The 18,371-nt window shown below is 38.6% G+C and overlaps 2 protein-coding genes across 2 annotated transcripts in view; one reads left to right on the top strand and one right to left on the bottom strand.

Moving 5' to 3' along the window:
• Positions 1-9,396, top strand: part of pcca (propionyl-CoA carboxylase subunit alpha) — a 35,945-nt gene extending 26,549 nt beyond the window's left edge. Inside the window, exons 17-23 of the mRNA XM_030156480.1 lie at positions 520-733; positions 1,892-1,994; positions 4,088-4,186; positions 4,556-4,609; positions 5,527-5,667; positions 8,553-8,630; positions 8,751-9,396. Coding sequence (XP_030012340.1) covers positions 520-733; positions 1,892-1,994; positions 4,088-4,186; positions 4,556-4,609; positions 5,527-5,667; positions 8,553-8,630; positions 8,751-8,819 — 758 coding nt within the window. The 3' untranslated portion in view covers positions 8,820-9,396. The remainder of the gene's footprint in view (positions 1-519; positions 734-1,891; positions 1,995-4,087; positions 4,187-4,555; positions 4,610-5,526; positions 5,668-8,552; positions 8,631-8,750) is intronic.
• A 5,120-nt stretch (positions 9,397-14,516) lies between these two features.
• The window catches only part of tm9sf2 (transmembrane 9 superfamily member 2), a 36,073-nt gene continuing 32,218 nt past the window's right edge, over positions 14,517-18,371 (bottom strand). The window contains exon 17 of the mRNA XM_030156482.1: positions 14,517-17,325. Within this exon, the coding sequence (XP_030012342.1) occupies positions 17,258-17,325 (68 nt within the window). The 3' untranslated portion in view covers positions 14,517-17,257. The remainder of the gene's footprint in view (positions 17,326-18,371) is intronic.

Genomic DNA, 18,371 nt, shown 5'->3' with positions numbered 1-18,371 from the left:
TTATCTGGTAGGTGAACAAGTGTAATTTTTTTCAGAATTTTCTGAGGGGGGTCATGTGGGGACCATTGGTTGAATTGCCATGGAATGACCCAGTGAGTTTTCATTATCTCACAATGTTTAAAACTACAGAGAGAGCAGATTACCTTTTAAATAGTCTATCCAGGTTTCTACAGTAGCTCAGAATGGACTTCTACTCTATTTTTCCATTTTATACCAGCTAGCATCAAGCTTTAAGATACATCATACTATGAGTTAATATCCACTTAACCTCCAGATGATCAACCACAGATGCTCAATGAGTAGGAAAATGGTCTAGTAACTATATTTTAAGTTATATTTAAGTGCCATTCTGACCTCTCTAATCCTTATTTGGATGTATATTCAAAGTTGTATTTAGTTCTATTTTCTTGAATTTTTCACATGTATATTCAGTGATTTTATGTTAAATATTTGTTTTATATTTTATCAGAAACCTTACTAGTAGACCAAGATTAACATATTGTGTTACCTCATGTTAAGGTGTTACCCACAACATTCCTCTCCTACGGGAGATCATCACGCACCCTCGCTTCATCTCTGGTGACATTAGCACCAACTTCTTGCCTGAAGTCTACCCTGATGGGTTCAAAGGTCACCAGTTGGAGGCCAGTACACGCAGAGAGCTGTTGGCCTCTGCAGCAGCTCTCCATGTCGCTTCTCAGCTGCGTTCACAGAGGATCCTGGGTAATCAGAGGTGAGGAATACTAAAGTGTGCTGTAGTTGGAGACTGTAGGGTGAATCAGTCTGGAACTGGAGTGGACCTTAGTCTGGGAGGTTAAAGTCAGGTACCTTGCAGTGCATTTTGAAAAATTAAAAGTAATCAGTTACAAATATATACTTGATTCTTCAAAGCTCTGCAGTAGAGCTACAGCTGTCGATTATTTTTGTAACTGATTAATCTATTGATTATTTTTCTTTGATTCGATTAAAGGGATTATTTGAACAGGTGAAAAAAATTGAAAAAATGTGAAATGGACATATCTGAAAATGACCTCATCTTCCATGTGCTTCCTATGTTTTATTAGAGCTGCAGCTATCAATTATTTTTGAAATCAATTAATCTATTGATTATTTTGTCGGTTTCGATTAAACACATCATTTGAATAGGTGAAAAAAAATAGTTATAAAAAGTCATTTCTGAAAATTACAAACAACTTGTCCTTTTATTCCAGAACCAGTTGAAACAACAACCACAAAAAGTATAAAAATATTTTTTTTAAAATCTATAGAAATAACAACAAACAAGTCAAATGACATCTACAAACAATATGTGCTCTGCAGTCTTCAACACATTTGGATCCAATTTATTAACTTACTATCACCTTCATATGGAACTAACATACAACTGTGTGTTGATCCTCACATCATGTGCGTCACAATAGCGTCCGTGTGAAACAGAACAGTGGAACCAATGTTTAGCAGCAGCAAAATTAGGGAAACAAGGCTTTGATTCAGGAAAATTATAATCAAATATTTTTTCTAATTGATTCAAGACAATTAATCATTTCAGCTCTAAGTTTAATTACTTTTTTGAAAAAACAGATTAAGCTTGGTTGCTAGGTCTTAGACAAACACATGCATGTATTTCTTCACATACTTTCTCTACTGGATTGAACATGGGGGTTCTGCCTTTTGTTTAGCTGTTACCATGGTGACTCCTCACCTCTTGGCTCTGTTGATAATGGCTTTTCTCGTTCAATAGGTGCTGAATTCAGAGTTGTTCAAACTTGTTTTACATCTATACACATTACTGCAAAAAGCTTTGACACATGGAACGTATCACAGTAGCTTCTCAGTGAGAGGCGACAAACTGTGATTTTGGTGATGTGTACATGTTGTGCTGTTGTTTCAGGGTGTCCAACAGCCCTGTGGAGTGCAGCTGCTGGGAGCTGGTTGTAAAGCTGGGGAAGGAAGCCCACCCCGTGACTGTTACCAGATCAGGAAATACTTACACTGTGAGTATTTTAATATATATCTATGTACAAAGTAGCCCTGTAACGGCACACATACCAAACCGAACCATTTCGGTACGCACCTGTTCAGTTTGGTACACAGATGTACCGAAACGGCACAGTATGTTGAGAAAAAGAAAAAGGAACGAAAGATGTCGTTCGATGTGGAACTTTAAATCTGCGCAAGTTCTGCACGGACATATTGAAGGAGCGCACATTGACCCAAAATACGAAATAGCAGCTGGTATAAGGTAAAAAAAAACAAACAAATATGATGTCAACCTGGAAGGAAGAGATTGAGGACCCTCCTCCATCATTACAGTCCTGTTTGGGATCACTACAGGTTCAGGTGAAAGCCAACAACAAGGAAAGAGACGGTGATAAGACGAACATTGTTTGCTGCCTATGAACTACGGTAGTTCTCAAACACTTACACTTGCTCTCTCTGTCTGTCCGTCTGTCTCTCTCTCTCTCTCACACACTCACACTCACACACACACACACACACACACACACATGCTATATAATAGAGGAATACAACCCAGGAGTTGGACATTGAAAGTATGTAAAGTTTCACTTTTCATGTCAGAGTTAATTATGGACTGCACCCCCATGTATATAACTGCCCCCCCCCCATATTTATGTTGTTGTTGTACAGCTTCTTTATGATGATGTCAACAAAAGTTAGTGAAATTATTTGGATCTGGATCTGATTCTGGATTTGGTGCAACTTCGAAAAATTTCCCCATTATAAGAGATAGGAAGTGGATCGATGCAAAAACTCAGTACAATACATGATATCCAGTGTAAATTTCTACAGTACAGCCCTGATGGGGAGATGACCTAAACATAATGGCCACATGCTGATCAGGATCTTCTTCTGGATCCAGGAACTTACAGAAAATTTAACATGGGCTCTTATGGGGAAAAATTTCAATCTTCTTCTCCGAAACTACAGTTCTGATTGACTTCAAACTTGGTATACAGCTTCTTTATAATGATGTCAACACAAGGTATTGAAATTATTTCGATCCGGATCTGATTCTGGATTTGGTGCGACTTTGAAAAATTTTCCCATAATAAGAGATAGGAAGTGGATTGATAGAATAAATCAGTAGATATCAAGTTGGAATTTGAATTTTTTTACAGATCTGATTGGAATATGACCAAAACATGGTAGCCATATGCTGATTCACTTGGCACCATTAAACTGGGTTTGAATTTGTTTATTACTGTAACAGGAGATTCTGTACATGTATGCCACTTACTTAGTTCTCTGATCCACTGAAGCTTCTTACCACCCAGGATCTTTTACATGCACAAATGTACATGACCACGAAGTGAGGATACACAGAAATACTCTTGGATTGCCCAAGCTGGGAATCAAACCCGGGCCTCTGGTATGTCTGCCAATCACCTAACCCTCTGGACCACACAGCCCCCCCAAATACCATGATAGATGACCCGTCTTGAAATACCATATTTTCATTCCAAAGGCATTCAGGCACCCTTTGCTGCATATAGATCCTTAAAGTCCTTCCATTGTTATTTGATGGTTACATACTTTGAGATATATATATTGCCAACACATTTCACTACAATTTATGACCAAAGTTGACCTATAGTAAATCAATCAAGCCATTATTGTGTTCACATTGTTTCCAGAATTAATATGTGTGAAACACTTGTTTCAACAAAGCCAGGTCTATCAAAGAATAAATCCTGACCGTCCATGTTTTCAGCGTGGGCTATTTCTGTAATATAATAAATACACAGAACTGGGTGATAATAAATGGCATCTGGAAACATTTCCCAAAGCTTTTAATTTGGCCGGTAAGCTACAGGGCCATTGGTCCTATTTTTCTATATTCTGTTGTCTCCAAAAATTGGGGGTACAAAATGTTAAAAAATTCATAATAAATGCAGTGGCTTTCAAAACCGAAAACGTACCGAACTGAAAATTTTGTGTACTGTTACAGGCCTAGTACAAAGTAAACACTGTAAATGATGTATTTTGAATGCAGCGAGTACTTTACATCAGGATGTTTAGTTGTGAATAGTGTGTCATATCTACATGAAACCACGTTTGTCTGCAGGTGGAGGTAGATGGAGAGAGAGTGGAGGTGTGTGGACAGTGGAGCCTGGCCTCCCCACTGCTGCCGCTAACCATCAACAACACACACAGAATGCTACAGGTAACACAATCATAGATACACATATGCAGCTTCAGCTTGATATAGATATATAAATAAATGGATAGAGAAAAAAGAAAATATGTTTTTATTGATCCAAAACTGGGAAATTACAGTGCAGCAGCAGCATGACACACAATAAAAAAACACAAGCGCAAACATGATACACTGTATATTATAAATTAGAAGTATAAAAAAGATCTAGGTAAAAAACCTGGACAACAATCTAGTTAACTGGTAACGCATCACACACGTCAGGTCTGAACAGTTCTCTGTAGAAATACAAGCCACATCTGTTTCACACTTTTCCTTCTCCTCCTCATACACTATCATCTAGTGCACATGATGATGTGTTTTTTTTGTCTTTTCTAGAGTCTGTCCAGAGATGCATCAGGAGAGATAGTCCTACAGTACCTTGGCACATCGGTATGGTTACATGTCTGCAGTCAATCAATGAAATTTTATTTATGTAGCACCAAATCATAACAAAAGTTATTTCATGACACATTTCAAGCTGGTCTAGACCAGATTCTTGCAAGCACTACACATACATACACACCCTGTTAACAGGAGTTGCTTGTCAATCTAAAGCCCTTTTCTGAATTCTGGTGATCTGTAGTCATTGTGGAGATTGACAATGATCTTAATCTTATCCAAATCTGCTGTAACTGGAGACATAAAAATTCCACTGCAAATTACCAGCTTTATTTCATCAAACACAGAGGTCCAGTGATCATGTTAGTTTCATGTGAACTGACATCTCAATGTTGACTGTATCGCTCTATGCATTTATGTAGCATGTTTCACCAGTCAGTTATGGAGGTAGTTGTGAATTGTAGTTTTGAAAGTGTTTTGTATTATTGTTACTCTAATTTTATTACCTTCGCCAAGGAGGTTATATTTTTGCCGGTGTTGGTTTTGTCTGTCTGTCCGTGTGCAAGATAACTCAAAAAGTTATGGACGGATTTGGATGAAATTTTCAAGAAATGTTGATACTGGCACAAGGAACAAATGATTAAATTTTGGTGGTGATCGGGGGGGCTGATCTGCCTTGGTGGAGGTCTGCCCTCTCCGAGTGCTTTCCTAGTTATTATTGTTGTTAAAGCGTCTCGAAGTCAAAGTCAGCTTTATTGTCAGTTTTGCCACATGTTCAGCCCATACAGAAGACTGAAATTACGAAACTCTAATTCCCACAGTGCAAGAAGGAAGACAGTAGAAAAATATCAAAGATAGAATATAACTATGAATATTGAAAATAACTGTAAACAAGGGGTTGAAGAGACAATAAATAAATCAGTAAAGTGACAGATGAGTTACTAAGTTACCCTGCTTTCCTTTTGCAGTTTAAGGTTCGTGTTCTGTCCAAGTTGGCAGCAGAGTTGAACTCGTACATGCCTGAGAAGGTTCCAGAAGACACCACCAGTATCCTGCGCTCACCGATGCCTGGAACAGTGGTGGCGGTGTCTGTCAAAGCTGGAGATACGGTAAACAGATCCACATGGATTCAGCTGCACAGACAGGAGCCAGTTAGACTGATAGATATTCTGATTCTAAAGTAGACCTACTAACTGTTATGTAGAGCAGGGAGATAAAACCATAATAATACATAAGGGGATAAGTTTAGACCCTGTTGGGTTACAATTTCTTGTATTGTGATAAATTGCCTTGGATATCAGCAGCATGTTTTTATTCTAATGTTAAAGACTAATTGAAAATCTCCTCAGGTGCCAGAATTTGCAGACTCTTGTTAAAAGGAGAGGGAATTGGAATCAGGGTTTTACATTGTAGCACAGAAGTCTCTATAAACATAAGCAAAAATAAAATGTTGGGCGCCAGACAGGAGAGGGGTTCAATTTCACTTCAACCTGTCAAATTTATAACATATTTATTTTAACTTAAATGTGAAAGATAAAAAAAAAACAGCTGCTCACTTCATTGCAACAAAAGACATATCAGATAACAGCATAAAATTAAGGTTTCTTAATTTCCTCAATTTTAAATCAGTAATTCAGAATCGTCAACATCATCATCAAAACATTTCAGATTATTCATCAACTCAAACAAGTCTTACATCAGGAATTAAACGGTAAGTTAAATAGACATTACATTAAACTTAGGTAGTCAGTCCCAGAAAACAATAGTTTTTTGAACACATGTAGACAAAGAGGGAGGATAAGTGTGTAGGAGTGTATGTATGTAGAATGAGTGTGCAGGGGTGTATTGTTGGTAAGTCTTCAGGGTCCTTCAGTTCTTTCCAGGGGATGATGGTGAGTATGGAGATGAGTTCAGCTCAGTTCATAGGGGTGAGTGTATGTGTGTGTGGGGGGGTGGGGGGGAATGAATGGGGTCCAGTTCTGGGCAGGTTGGAGGTTAGGGGCGTATGTGTGTTGAGTAGGGGGAGAGAGAGAACAGAGATATCTTCAGGCCAGGTGGGAGAAGCCAGGAGAGTTTGGGAAAAAGGGGAACTTGTCTGCCTGTAGGTGTTCTCTGGCCCGGAGAGAGAGTAACCACTGAGTCCGAGCAGGAACAGGTCCACCTGTTCCAGGGATTCAAATTCTCTTGTAAAGACTCCTGGGTCCACACCAGTCCATTTTCAGATTCTTCAGTTAAAGTCACATTAAGTTTTTTTTCCCTCCTTTCCTTTTCAATCTCACTTCTCCGGTCAATCTGACCCCCTTCCAGTCTCTCCTTTGTTTGAGTTTCCCTCCACACTCAGCTCTCAGGTGTGTCTCCTTTGTAAGTTTCCCTTCCCCCTCCTTACCAGTGATGTCACTGTCACCTCCTACTTCCTGCTACAACATCACAATCAAAGGATCTTCTGATCAGGTTGTTTTGTTTCAGGTCCACCTTGTGAGAGGATGCAGTAGTGGGAAAATTCATACTTTCATAGCTTTTAATTAAGTTACTCTGAGTTTGGTGTTCACGGATTCATATTTAAATAGTCATTTATTACTTTGACTTATATTAAATCAGTTTGACAATTACCTTCTTTCTAGTATACTTATATATGTTTGGGGTGGCCATGGCTCAGATGGTAGAGTGGGTCGTCCAATAACCAAAGGGTTGGCGGTTTGAATCCTGCTCTGTCCTAGTCAGTCCCTTGTGTCCTTGGGCAAGACACTTCACCCTCCTTGTCTCCAGTGCCACTCACGCTGGTGTATGAATGTTTGGTGGTGGTCGGAGGGGCTGTAGGTGCGAATTGGCAGCCACACTTCTGTCAGCCTGCCCCAGGGCAACTGTGGTTACAGATGTAGTTTACCACCACCAGAGTGTGAATGTGTGAGTGAAGGAATCATGGGTCAATAATGTAAAGTGCTTTGAGTGACCAAAAAAGCGCTGTAGAAATCTAATCCATTATTATTATGTTCATGTTAAATTTTTTGTGGGGATGTGTCAGCTGATTCAGTTACCCACTTTTTTCTGATCAGATATAGATATAGATAGGTGGATAGATAGCAGTGGTGGAGCCAGAAAAACTGGAAGGGGGTGCAGAAGAATGGTGAGGCCCAGTGGGGGTTCAACGTGGCAAAGCCGAATTAACATAATAAATGCTTCAAATCACATAAAATTGTGTATATACGTGTGTGTGTGTGTGTGTATAATTTTTTTTTTTTTTTTTATTGTCATACACTAATAAAATGAATACAATTTGACCTCACTAATGTGGCCACTTTTGGAACCAAAGCAAAGAGTGTGCTTTAATAAGGTTGGTCTCAGTAATGGCATTGAATTCCATTGCATTCCAAATAATTTAAAATTAAAAAAAGAGGACACACTAGAGGTATAGGCCTTTGTTTGACACTTTTGTGTGATTCACTCCATCACTAGCTGTGTTCCACGACAACTCCAAGATATTTAATATTCAGGCCATGCAGCAATAGGTATGTAATATGTTCCATACCTTCAGTGGCTGCCCATTTGTTTTTCATGCAGACTCAAATGCTGCTTGAATATATAGTTGATTAGACTTTAGTCTAGTTTAGATTTAACTATCTTTACCATATAGACCCTTGTCATAAATGGCATATGTGCAGTAGACCCTCCAATACAAGAGACAGGAGAGCGTTGGGGCGCATAAATTTGCATTTCGAGATACAGGTGGACATATAGCTCTGTAATTAACTCTATGGGCTGTGGTGTAAGAGGTTCAAATCTTGGTAAAAGTGCTTACATTGTATTCAACATCTTACATGGTCGAACGGGGGGGTGCGGTGCCATTGGATAAATGTATGTGGATAGATGGATCTAGATGGATAGATAGATTTTAAGACGATCCAGCGATATGACACCAGTCTTACATTACTCAACCCATTAAACTGGGCAACTACCAAGTTCCATCAGTTCCATATTGTTGTTTCTGTGTTCTTAGGTCGCAGAGGGACAGGAGATCTGTGTGATTGAAGCCATGAAGATGCAGAATAGTTTAACTGCTGTCAGGCAAGCAAAGGTAACCCATTTCCAGTGCTATGTTTGTCTAACATGAGGTTGCCTCTGTCAGCAGATATCAGTAACTGTAGATGACACTGTTTGTGATTATCTTTTGTGTTGAACTCGCCCTGTGTTTCAGGTCAAGAGTGTCCACTGTAAAGCAGGAGAGACTGTGGGAGAAGGAGACCTGCTCGTAGAACTGGAATAAACTGAAAGCTGTGATGCTGGTCCACAGTCAGAACCAGGATGTGCCTTCCTTCTGTCTGTGTTCAGAAGAAGACTGGACTGTTGTAAAATGCAGATCCATGATCAAGACTCAAGAACAAGATCAAACATTTACTTTTCACTCCACAGTCATTCTATGAATTGAAAAAATCCATCTTTATTCACAGTTTGTTTCTGTTTATACTTTGAGCATCGTGAAGCAAGTTCATCCAGTCTGGAGTGTATTTGTGTGTATTTCTGTTATCCAGCTCAACAACACCTCACCTTGTTCTTTTAAATCAGAAGTTCCCACTCCATTTATTTTTGGCTCCTAATGACCATTTACAAACCTGTACAGAGAGCTGTATATTTGCCTCAAGAACACCCTGTAATCCTAAACATATGAGGAATTTCAGAATGTAGTATAATACAACAGCTGCTTCAAAACCAGGAATGGACACTGCCACTAAATGTGAGTTAATATTTGGAACAATATCACATTAAGGCACAAATGGATCTGATAATACAGTTGATCAAAATGATATCAATTGCTTTTTATAAATTAAATTCTGTTAAATGACTGCATTGATTCATTGTATTATTATAGTGTATCATAGAACTCAGTTTTAGTTGCATTCTTTCTGTTAAACTGGGTGCAATTAAAGAACAAATAAAAATAACAAAGATAAAGATTAAAATTGTACATTGTATTGCTATGCATAGGAAAAGATTTTAGATTAACTTGTACAGATCCTCAGAGGCCCTGTCACTATGCTTTTTTTTTAATCCATGTGCTGAGGTCCACTAATATTAATGACTGGCGTGTAGTGGGTCTGGACGCATCGCTTTTATACACTTGGGTCCAATTTGTTCAATATAACCAGCTTTTCAACTTAATTTACAATGATGATGAAATCTCACCCCATTTCATTAAACTGAAAACACAGCATGTGTGTTAGAATTCCACTTGAACTGTGGATCATCTGTCCCTACGAACAAATATGAAACTCATTTTTATTACTCGTATAATTTGGAGTCAGGTGTAGTGGTGATTCACTGGTCATCACTGTCACTTCACAGCAAGAAAGTCCTGGATTTAGCTCTGGTGGTCCTTGGTGGGAGTCTGTGCATTTTACATAATAGCTCTAAGCTATTAATAGGTTAATGGTTAAATCCAAATCAACTGTAGGTGTGAATTTGAGAGTGAATGGCTGTTTGCAGATGTCAGGCCCCAGCACCCCTACGACGAAGCCAGGGGCATCAAACTCATTTTAATTCAGGAGCCACATTCAGCCCAATAAGTGGGCTGAACTAGTAAAATAACAGTGAAAAAAAGGAGTACAACTAGAAAAGCACTCAGAGAGCGCAGACCTCTGCCAAGGCAGATTTCACCCCCCACCCCCCATCCCCCTGATCACCACCAAAATGTAATCATTTGTTCCTTGTGCCAGAATCAACATTTCCTGAAAATTTCATCAGCCCCCCCCTCCATCACCACCAAAATTTAATCATTTGTTCCTTGTGCCTGAATCAACATTTCCTGAAAATTTCATGAAAATCCATCCATAAGTTTTTGAGTTATCGTGCTAACAGGCAGATGAACAAACAGACAGACTGACAGACAAACCCCAATGAAAACACAAGAAAAGCACTTGGAGAGCACAGACTTCCACCGAGACAGATCTGCCCGCCCCCCCCCCCGATCACCACCAAAATGTAGTCATTTCTTCCTTGTGCCAGTATCAACATTTCCTGAAAATTTCATGAAAACTTTTTGAGTTATCTTGCTAACAAACAAACACACAAAGCAAAGTGATCACAATACCTCCTGGCGGAGGTTATGTTTTTGCCAGGGTTTGTTTGTTTGTTTGTTTGTTTGTCTGTCTGTTAGTGTGCAACATAACTCAAAAAGTTATGGACAGATTTGGATGAAATTTTCAGGGTTTGTTGGAAATGGGATAAGGAAGAAATGATTAAATTTTGGTGGTATTCGGGGGCGGGGGGGCCCACTGATCAGCCTTGGCGGAGGTCTGCGCTCTCCGAGTGCTTCTAGTTACATTATGAAAATATTTACATCTACAAAATTTCCATAAAAATGTGAGTAACATTTACAACCTGAAATGTCTTAAAAAATAATTTCAATTTTAACAATATTCTGCCTCAGTTTATCATTTACACATGTACTGTACATAACCTATACATCACACTGGATCTACAAATACACAACACATTCAGTAACCGGCAGAATATTGTTAAAATTACACTTACACGTACAACTTTTTACGTTCTTATTCAGGTTATTCACATTTCTTTTAAAGGACAGTTTGTAAACAGAGGTGGGTAATCCCAGCTCCATAGAGTAAAAATCCTGCCATGTATTGGTTCTAGCTGTTCACTTAACACAGGTGATTCCGCTAATTATCCATCGACCTGGATGAGGAGTTGTGCTCATCAAAATGGGCTGGTTCAGTGAGTGTGTGGAACAAATACATGGTAGAACTTTTACTCTGTGGAGCTGGGATAACCCACCTCGGTTTGTAAATGTGCACATTTTCATGCAATTTTCCTTTTTTCGCACAAAGGGAAAAATGTGTAGTTGTCATCATTGATAGGTTATTATAATAGTATTTTACTGGTCCAACCCACTTGAGATTGAATTGGTCTATGTGGAACCTGAACTAAACTGATGTCAACATCCGTGATTGTTAATATCTTCAGTGTAATTTTTGCATTTCATAAATCCATCCCATGGACCTTATGTTTGACACCTGTGGACTAAGAGCCTCGTAAAATATTCATTCATTCATTTTCTGAACCCGCTTTATCCTCACTAGGGTCACTTGGAGCCTATCCCAGCTACATAGGGGTGAATGCAGGGTACACCCATCACAGGGCTGAACATATAGAGACAAACAATCACTCTGACACCTATGGGGCATTTACATTAACTGATTAACCTATCAGTGCATGTCTTTGGATGGTGGGAGGAAGCCAGAGTACCCGGAGAGAACCCACGCAGACACGGGGAGAACATGCAAACTCCACACAGAAAGGTCCCACCCCCATTGACTGGTGTTGGAGTTGAACCCAGGACCTTCTGTCTGTGAGGCATGAGTGGTAGCCACTGCACCACCGTGTCGTGCCTCATAAAATATAATTTAGCCTCGACAGTCTTGTTTCCTATGTCCTGAACATTGTGGATCAGAACCAACAGAGGGAAGGATCTGGTGGAAGAATGACCTCAGCCAAAGCTTTGGCTACATTTGGTCTCCACCTGAACAGGTCCAGGACATCAACTAGTCCTACAAATGTCATCAGGAACTACTTCTCCATTGTCTTCCATCTTCTTCTGTCCACAGGTTTCTGTGTGAAGTCCTTTTATGATTCCTCATGGAAGGTTATTTGACAGTTGTGATGACTTGGGTCTGTGATCTTGTCTCTCAGGCCAAATGGGCACAAAGTGCAGAAAGCGAGAATGTATTGGTTTGTGTTTAAAGTTATGGACAAGTTTAACAAATCTTATTCATGTGATAAACTGGACGAGTATTCTGTGAAATGAGTCTGTCTGTTGTACATGGTTTGGTGTGTGTGGTGTTACCTGTAATTCTTGCTAATAGTACAAACAATAAACCAACACTGAGGCAAGTTTGGTGCTGAACTGGAGAAAAGCCACAATGTAACAGAATTCTTGCATTTTAATTTACATATATGTTTTATGTGCCTTTTTTTATCCTGATACTTTTCAACCTAACCCTTTGGGCTTCTACCTTGAATAAAATAGGCTCTATAACATTTTGTCTACTAAGTAATTCTGAAAACATATCTGTATGACGATTTGTAAAATTTTCATCAGTTCTTTGGGCAAATGACTTAAAATAATGAGAAAAAAACACTTAAAAGTTCTTAAAAGTCTGAACAACCAGACAGTGGAGGTAATGCATCTAAAATAATAGAATAAAACCCATCTGTATGGGGTCAACTTCAAGTAAGACATTGTGAAAGTCAAGCCTGTTTGAGTCCAGTTTAAATCCTACTGTATAATGCACATTCTGTGTCCAGCGTCCGTGCGACTGATGTTGCAGCACGGGAGGGCGTTTGTATGGGTTTTCCTCAGCCTTCACAGGCCTGATTGCCGCCAAACTTGCCAAATGAATAGAAACATGACCTGACTACCTACTAGGCACAATTTTATATCTGTATTCAAATGTTGTGAGGTATGCTGGGCAATTTTAGCCTGTCATGCCATCGTACAATGGCACCACGGGTACAATGCCGCTAGTCCTATATAACACACATTTTTTCCCACTAAGTTATGTCAAAATAAAATGAATATTAGACATGAGACACCAAAAGATTCTCACCATCAGATTATTTTGTTAATTTGCTGTTTTTCTTTTCTTTTACTTAATTTGTTCATTTTGTTGACTTGATATTTGATGTAACTACCAGCCTAAAGTGAATAGAACAAACAAAATCAGTTTTACCTTCAACATTTTTCCTCCTTTTTCTTTTCAGCAGCAGATGGAAAAAACACTGAGTAGTATCAAGTAGATCTGAGGTGACAAAGCCATCATGTGGGAGGGGCATGTTTTAGATAGTTCCCTCCTCTATCACACCTGGAAGCCATTACATCATTATCAGGCCTCTGCAGAGCATAATGATGAGCTGATCATTAATTGACCCAGGTGTGCTGGAAGAGGGAAATATCTGAAACATGCAGGACACCGGCCCTCGAGGACAGGAGTTTGACACCCCTGGTGTAGCACATTTGGGTTGTTGAGACTTTACTGCTTCGTCTTGAACCACTGTGACTTGGGCTCATTTTAGTTTTGGGCTGGACTACAACTCTACGTTGGTATGACAGAATAACTGAGACAGGGAACATTAACCCATAAAGACCCAAACATCTACTGGCAACCAAAAGCATCTACCAATCTAAAATGTTTAATACCTGTTGATCCACTAATCCTGTCAATACATGTAAATGATTGGTGTAAAATACAGTTTGTCATCTTTTCATGGTCTTCAGATATGACCCATTTGGATATTCAGAGGCTCCATAGTAAACATGGAAACACAGTCATCTTCTACAACCCTGATTCACCAGTAAAACCCATGGAGTCTGATAAATAACAGGGGACGGACACACTTTGTTTATGTTCAGTTAAGGATATATTTGCTGAAAAAAATCACTTTTTCTTCAGTTTTCTCTGTTTTGATATAATGTTTGAATTCAGTGTGAGTTTTCATAAATATAGGGAAATACATGATTTACAGTGAAAAATGCAATAAATCATATAAATAAATGGTGGTAAATCACTTAAAAAAGGTTAAATAGAGTCAAAAATTCAATTGGGAATGGCCAGAAAAGTAGCACTGGATCTTCATGGGTTAAACACAAACCTAATAAATGTTTTAAAGTGTAAATAAGCTTTAAACAGTTAGCTCCACCTATAATATATACTAACATGAAGGTGAGTATGTTTTCTTACTCTGACCAAAGGGACGGGAGGGTGAATATGGTTTCATTTAAAGTTTTTTGACGACAGTGCATCTCCTTAGTTCCAACATTTTGAGTAAAATTATTGTCCTGTTTCAACATATCTATATGCCTGATTTAACATCAGCAAGTTTTAAGGTTTTAACACCAATTCACAAGCAAAGACTGAGGATCCAGAGGGGAAAGGATGACTTCAAGGACTTACAGGAAAAAAATCCAGTTTAATTATCAAACAAACATGCTTAATACAACCAAAACCCACATTAAACCATAGCATTAACAAAGGAGCATTAGAAGAATGTTTCTCTGGTGACGGAAAAGGCTTCATTCATTCACAGCTTTCTCATTTGTTCAGTCACTACACCACTTTTTTATATTAGAAAATGTGTTATTTACAAAAACATTTCTTCAGTAAAGTTTACAAGGTCAAAGAAGCCTTTGTTAAATAGGCCGCTTCACAGAGCCACTTAACAAATCTGATTCCATTTCACAGAACACTTGAACCAAGTGCAAACCAAGAAAAAGAGGCTGACAGTAATGAGCAATCACTCAAAAAGTTTTAGCAGTGACACAAATTGACTGCAAAATGTAATTTATTTGCAGATAAAACTCTTAAACTAATAAAATATAGAACTGTTCTTCAATCCACCTTCGAAATATGGAAATTAAAAACGAAAATACAGAAGCAGCAAAGCTTGTGAAAACAAAACTCATCTCACTGCTGAAACATTTGTGGACAGCTGATGACAGGTTTTTGTTGTAACAGATCAGATGAGCAGGTGATAGAGTCCATTACAGAACATGAATCTGTCATGGAAACTTTACATCCTCAGATCAGAGTGACTCAGGTGGTTAAAAACATGTTTACAGACTGAAAATGCTGTCTCGTGTCTGACTTGAGCATGTGATGCTCTGTGTGGCTTTGTATTAAACATTTTCTTTCTTCTTTCAGTAAAAGTCAGGGATTTTCTACAGATATTCAATATGTATCAGGTGTCTTCTACTTCAGTCATATGAAGACTTCCTCACTTCTATATATATTTGGTTTGCTTTCAACAAATATACAACTTTTATTTTCTGCTTTGGGACAACTGAGGCACCATACACACATCTCAACGCCCACAAAAATGGGCCCGGCTGCTCTGATGCATGATCATATAGAGGCTGCAAGGTTTGGAATGAAGTTGGAGAATTCCATCAAACACAAGATTTCTAAGATTAGTGTAAAAGTTTTACCAGGGCTCAGGCAACAGTCAATGTGAAGGCCCAGCTGAAACTGATGATTATCACTTTCCTTGATTAAAGTGCATTTTTGAGGGCGAAACACCCTTAAACACTTGTGAAAACCTGCATACATCAAAACTGAGAAAGATGTTGCATCTTATAGGTCTTGGAAATGTAGTTATTATTATTATTTTTTTAAATTCAGCTCTGACTTCATATTTCAGATACATGTATCAGGTTGAGAAGCACAAAAAAGCTCAGCTGAACCCAACTGGACATCTGCCATGTTGGTTTGAGTATGCAGTTACACTGAATAGGCCCATTTTTGCCATTTCCCACCCTTTCATTGCTGACAGAGGAATACTGAACTCCTTTGTACCACAGACGTTTGGACGCCCTCTAAAAGTGAAGCAGAACATGTTGCTCTCCCCTGATTGGCTTTGAGTCATAAACCCACCTCTTTGATGCTATTCTGTTATATTGACTTGTGCAAATACTACAACTGTACAGTAAAAGCCCAATAAAAGTTTCTCAAATGTGATTTTCAGTCTGTTTAGGAGGATTTCATATAACTGATTTGTGGTACAATTATTATTATTTATTTATAAAAACAGGGGATTAACAACTGATGACCAATCATGTTTCAGGAATCTGCCCACATACCTACCATGTAGGAGGGCGGATGTCATGGTCCCGTCTCTGCTACAGAGTATACACGAATCTAGCTTTATTTTGTCACAGTGGAAGGAAATGATGTGGCGTCCCTGTTTACATACAGTCTATGATTTGTCCAACATGTAACAAGAGCTTAGACCCCAGGACTAAGTCTGTTCCAACAAAAGAAAAAAAAAAAACCCTGTCCACTTTGCTGCATTCCGACCCCCACTATGGGCGTAGGTGTGATGGTCTGATCATCGCAGCTCTGAGCATCAGTTTTTCCTCTGGGTGACTGAACCTGGACCTCCCTTCAACGGAAAACACATCAGTAACATCCCACTACCTCTTGCTGAAGCTCTTCTAAAATGTTTTAGGGATGGGGAGGTTCACAAACCAAACTACGACCTTTAAGTTGAGTTCCATTTCAGTTTTAACTTGTTTTTTACCCATTTGGAAATATTCAGGGTTCAAATGTCCCCTTTTCTAACAAATAATGAAACAGCTTGTACTCAAGAAAACAGGACAAATAAAGCCTCTCTAGATATGTGCAGTACAACATGATATAGAATACTGACAAAAGAACTAATTTCACAAGTCAAATGCCAAATTTTCACATAACTGGTTAAAGAAAGTAGCTGTTGAGAAGCAGATACTTGTAGCTCCATTTGTCTGACTGCAATTTATAACTTTATCTCCAAACCGAGCTGTCCAGGATCATAAAACAACTCAAATGTCTCACAGATGAGCTGACACCCATTGTATCTGTGTCTGCATCAGATCTGGTAAGAGGCTCATTGTTACAAACTGATATCATTCAGATTATATGCAGTAAGATGCCTGAAGTACAAAAGTAGAAGCCAGAGTACACATGCTCACACACCAGTAGTTCAGCCGTTATCAACCGGTCATCTGTGTCAGATGAAGCATCCACTCTGCTCGGACTGAGGGGGTTGTTGATTTTATAAGGATGTACAGATCATTTTGAGAGTACTGAAAAATCCAGAGGTCGATGAGAGAAAACATCATGTAGCCACTCGAAGTCTGTTCTGGGGTTGTATTCCTCAGTCCACTTTGACCACACTGTAGATCTTGGTGACAAACCAGAAACAAGCAAAGAAGCCAATAGTACCTGCAGATGGAAAATACAGGCCATAAATTAGGAAAAAATGCTTGTCTTAAATTGTAGCCAACATAGCATACAACAGTTGGCCTCACCATAACTGAAGTACTGATGCTTAAACCCTTGCTGATGCAGTTAACGAACAAAACAGGACTGTGATTTTGGTTGAACTTTTAAACTTCCTATCACTCTACACACAACCAAAGGCCTTCGAACACCACATGCATATAGTTTTGAAACTGTTGCAAGAAAAAAAAAAAATATGTCGATCAAGTCTACACAGTAACACCAAAATACCTGTCCTACATTGAAGTTTCTGGAACAGGTGAAATTTCCCATGTTTTTTCCACACCACTCAACTGTTTGACCAATCTGAATGACAACTTACCAAATGCCATGCATCATTTTTATACTGATGATACTGTAATTTAGTGCTACTCTTCTTCAACTGCACAAGTGTCAGAGTTTTTACAGTCTGCTTTTAATATAGTCCAGTCTCATCTGCAGGCACTGAAATTAGTTTTAAAGGCTGACCAAACCAAACTCATGGTATTTGCACATAAATGTCACATACAAGAGATCATTCAGCCAGTAACAACTGCCTAAGGTACTCCAATAGAATTTGTCACTACATATTGTGACAGTTTGAGTTTGAAGCTTTAATTTATATATTTTATATTATTTTATTCTATAGATGTTTTAGGGGTGCCAGCCAGGTCTCTCTCCTGATATATAAGATGTGAACTTAGTCAGTTTAAGTCAGTCTGTTGTGTATGTCTCAAACCACACAAAGGATAGGAGTCTTAATTAAACCCACACCCTACACATTAAATGACAAAAAAAGAAAGCACACCTTTAAACCATTTAAAATTCAAAATCATGTATTAAACAATGATTATATAAAAAAAAACTCACAAATGCAAACCCAACAGGTGCCCCCCCAAAGTCCAAACTCAACAAAATCCACCAACCAAGCAAAAATTCCACAGTTCATTTAAACAAAAAATTCCACTCCGGGTTTTCAGTTTTCTCAAGAAGAAAAAAAAAAAATTCAG

The sequence above is a fragment of the Sphaeramia orbicularis genome, chromosome 15 (assembly GCF_902148855.1).
Source record: "Sphaeramia orbicularis chromosome 15, fSphaOr1.1, whole genome shotgun sequence".
Classification (NCBI taxonomy): domain Eukaryota; kingdom Metazoa; phylum Chordata; class Actinopteri; order Kurtiformes; family Apogonidae; genus Sphaeramia; species Sphaeramia orbicularis.
The sequence above is the reverse complement of the archived record's forward strand: the minus strand, read 5'-3'. Positions and strand labels throughout refer to the sequence as shown.